We start from the raw sequence: 3,935 nt of genomic DNA on the forward strand, positions 1-3,935 counted from the left end.
TTTTGTCAGAATCCAGAGTTGACATTAACATCTAGTAACAGAGAGGGCACTGTATTCACCATAACTATTCGGCATGTTGGTCAAGTTGACTATGGGGACTATGCCTATGTGCAAGTTTACAATTTGATCTTGAGATATTGTATGACTGCATTAGGTCTTCAGCTGGTGGGGCGAGATTATTATGATCCCGCAGCTAAGGTAATGTTTCACTCGGTGATTGATTTGACCAAACCCAGTGAGCAATGAAAAGTCAGACAGTAGTCAGACCGATATCAGATATCAGAAACGCGTGAATTTCAGGACCACATTTTTATCGATCTGATGCGAAAACCGACAAATTTCTGAAGTCTGACGTCGTTTTGATATCGGTCTGACATTTCATTGCTCACTGGGAAGAACTTTGGCAGTATATTAATCCGTGTCTACATCTAGATTTCAGTACCACAGCATGGGGGGATGGAACTATGGCCTGGCTACAAAACAAGCATTCGACAACATGAATCCAGCATTTTAAATTGTGTTGATGTCACTTGGAAAGTTATGAGGATTGATACAGTTTTAGACGAGTTGAGGAAATTGCATCAGCGGTGGACCACCACCGAAGAATTAGAGGTCTGCGTTAATATTCCTATGGTAGTGTTACCCGATCTGAAATGGATTGTACGCTTTTGGGTTGCGAAGCAGTTGCTTTTGAATCGCTGCGACGCGCGCAGGGTGCATTAAGATCGCTAGGTTTCGCTCAAATATTTTACGAAGGGATTGTCTGAGTTCGCTTCAATTTGCCATAGGTTCGCTCCTGTGCACAAGACGTTCGCGAAGGTTCGCTCGGTTATTTTGCCATAGAGTCGACAGTGTTCGCCTCTGCTCGCCACGTGTTCGCTCTAGGTCGCTCGCGTGTGCGGGCAGCTCGTTAGCTGGCCACCGGAGTGCGACCCTTATAAAACGGATCAATCGATTGATCCTCCGTGCGCGAAAAGCCAACTTTTGAGTCGCTTACTTCTGAACAGGAGCAGCCGCCCAAGGCGAGCGGCGTCGGGAGGGACGAGTTAGCTAAGGGATCGTCCAGAAAGTACGTCCGTTTCTCTCAAAATTATCCTGCAAATAACGGAAACTCGGAGCCTGCAGAACTCGGGGTAGGCCACCCCGCAATACACGCATGTACTGCATGCAAGATTGTGCCTACCCATCAGGCGCCATGAGAGCTTGCATTGCCTTAATTTGGAGGGTTCGTAACGGCGAATGACGGACGTACTTTCCGGATAATCCCTAACCGACCGGAAACGCCCATAAGGGTTGGCTCGGGTTAGTCAGCAAGCGCAATAGCGACAGTCGTAGCGACTCGGTTTAGTAATTCGGAGTCTCGGGATCGAATCCTAACAAAAGCGGATAAAGGCCACCGAGAGCCGGACCATGGGCGAACATTTTCGAGCAGCATGAGGAATGTTTGCTCTGGGTACGTCAGAACTCGCGGAATGACCCCTTTGCGCTCCGTGCCGAATTCAAAGTAAACAAGGAATAGCTCGAACGCTTTCTGTATGCTATCCGAGAACGCTTTCTGTATGCTCAAACGACTCATCCACAACCAAAACACAAACAATTTATTTTAGATCGGGTAGCTATAGTCGGATGATGGACCCTTCTTTTACACCTATTACATTTACAGGCTGCTTTTCGCGATGAGGTAGCTGGCTGTGTTGTTTTGACCAAATATAACAACAAGACGTACAGGGTAGATAGTGTAGACTGGGGGAAGAACCCGGCCTCTACGTTCGATTGGAGGGGCGAGCAGATCTCATTTGCTGAGTATATGAAGAGAAAATACAATATCGGAATAAGGGATATGAAACAACCCCTACTTGTCTCCAAAGCCAGCACCAGGGATAGGCGAGCTGGTATGGCTGAGGAGATATGTCTGATCCCTGAAGTGTGCTACTGCACGGGGTTGACAGACGCAATGAGGTGTGCATTTATTCTTTTAAGTCTTTCCCCATTCTTATTTGCATTGGTCGAATAATTAGTTTCGTTCATACTATTTTCCAGAGCAAACTATCGCCTAATGCAGGAATTGGCTGTCCACACCAGGATGGATCCAGGTAAAAGGATCCAAAAGCTTATGGATTTCAATCAGAAGCTGCTAACAAATCAACAGGTGATGAGCTAATGTCCTTGTTTTTCCTTAATCTTATATGCGTGTAGTCCATCTAATGTTCCATTTCACTTTTCTAGGCTGTGGCAAAGCTTAAAATGTTCGACATGAGTTTGGAAAACAACTTAGTCACAGTAGATGGTCGAGTGGAGGTAGCTGAGCAAATAATATGTGGGGGAAATGGAACAACTAAGAAAACCCATGATTGGACGAGAGATTTGAGGGGAAAACCTCTCCTCACACCCAAAATTTTAGATTATTGGGTGGTTTTGGTTCCTACTCAATTACATGCTGACACCATGTCATTTATCACTGCTGGCCTGCAAGTAGCAGCTTCTGGCATGAATTTTAATATGCATGATCCACAGATGTACGTTCACAAAAGTATACCCACCAAAATGTTTGTTTCACTTGCATCTATAACTCTAACCGTTTTTTCAGTGTTAAAATGCAGTCAGGGAATGCTGGAGAATATTCAAAAGTGTTAGACAAAGTCTTAGACCAGTCACAACCTAAATTAATAATGTGTGTGGTTTTGGGAAATCGGGCGGAGGTTTACTCAGCCATTAAAAAGAAATGCTGTGTTGACCGAGCTGGTAAGTCTCAGGAAGGAAGAATGGCAAGTAGAATATAAAGGTTCTGGATTAGTGGAGGTTTATGTTCTACCTGTTATGGCGGATATTCTTTTTCATTTGCTAGCTGAAGTACATTATTGGCTTACTTTGTTAGCTTTACCTTTTATCATTAATATTTTGTTTTTTGATTTGTAGTTCCCACTCAAGTGATCCAGGCTAAGAACGTAACAAAACCACAAGCAGCTCGGTTGTCTATTGCTTCTAAGGTAGCAATTCAAATGTGCTGCAAGATAGGGGGTGCCCCCTGGACTGTATCCATACCACTATCGGTTAGTTCTTAGAAAATTATCAGAAATGTCTTTCTTGTGATTTTTTTTTTTACTCTTTCCACCTCCTATCGCACATTCCTCTTGCAATCCACTAACGCACGCAGTTGCTTTCTTGTCTGGTATAATTTTGACATTTCTTACACAATCTCTCTATTTAGAGTATTTTTTTCCTTTTGCTTTATTATGACTCAAGATTTGCTGTTTCCAGGACCTCATGGTGGTGGGCTTTGATGTATTCCATGATAATAAAGTAAAGGGCAGGAGTCAAGGTGCTATGGTGGCATCACTGGATCAAGCTATGTCCCGCTACTATAGTACCGTAACAGCCCACAGAACTGGGGAAGAGCTCTCTACCAATCTAGCCGCAAGCGTTGTCTGTAAGTCTCATTGGGGCAATCTATATTTTCTATTCATAGTTTGGTTTACTATTGGAAAGGGTTGCTTAATGTTTGATTGTTTCCGCCCGAGGTGCTTTGAGGAAGTACAGAGAGGTAAATGATGGCCGACTGCCAGGACGCATAATTATTTATCGTGATGGTGTGGGTGAGGGACAGATTCCATACGTAATCACCACCGAATTAAACAATGTAAAGGTTGCTCTTAATAAAGTTTACAATGGCCAAGATGTGAAAATGGCCTATGTCATTGTAACTAAGAGGATTAATACAAGAATCTTCACCAATGAAAGAAGAAATGCTCCACCTGGTTCTGTGGTTGATGATGTGATCACTGACCCAGAGAAGTAAGTACTCTTTTCCCTGCCATCTATTATCTTCCCTTCGTTTCAATAATGCGTTAATTTTTTTCCTCATTAGATATGACTTTTTCCTGGTGTCGCAGAGTGTGGGCCAGGGAACAGTCAGCCCTACCTCATACAATGTGATC

At 43.7% G+C, this 3,935-nt stretch overlaps 1 protein-coding gene across 1 annotated transcript in view; it reads left to right on the forward strand.

The window, feature by feature from the left end:
• The window catches only part of LOC113216426 (piwi-like protein Siwi), an 18,153-nt gene that overhangs the window by 8,163 nt on the left and 6,055 nt on the right, over nucleotides 1–3,935 (forward strand). Inside the window, exons 3-12 of the mRNA XM_052270297.1 lie at nucleotides 10–198; nucleotides 433–612; nucleotides 1,664–1,959; nucleotides 2,041–2,149; nucleotides 2,227–2,516; nucleotides 2,588–2,742; nucleotides 2,917–3,050; nucleotides 3,259–3,427; nucleotides 3,519–3,792; nucleotides 3,866–3,929. Of these exons, the coding sequence (XP_052126257.1) occupies nucleotides 10–198; nucleotides 433–612; nucleotides 1,664–1,959; nucleotides 2,041–2,149; nucleotides 2,227–2,516; nucleotides 2,588–2,742; nucleotides 2,917–3,050; nucleotides 3,259–3,427; nucleotides 3,519–3,792; nucleotides 3,866–3,929 (1,860 nt within the window). The remainder of the gene's footprint in view (nucleotides 1–9; nucleotides 199–432; nucleotides 613–1,663; nucleotides 1,960–2,040; nucleotides 2,150–2,226; nucleotides 2,517–2,587; nucleotides 2,743–2,916; nucleotides 3,051–3,258; nucleotides 3,428–3,518; nucleotides 3,793–3,865; nucleotides 3,930–3,935) is intronic.

This window comes from Frankliniella occidentalis, unplaced genomic scaffold, assembly GCF_000697945.3.
Source record: "Frankliniella occidentalis isolate FOCC.00 unplaced genomic scaffold, Focc_3.1 Scaffold116, whole genome shotgun sequence".
In the NCBI taxonomy this organism is placed as follows: Eukaryota; Metazoa; Arthropoda; class Insecta; order Thysanoptera; family Thripidae; genus Frankliniella; species Frankliniella occidentalis.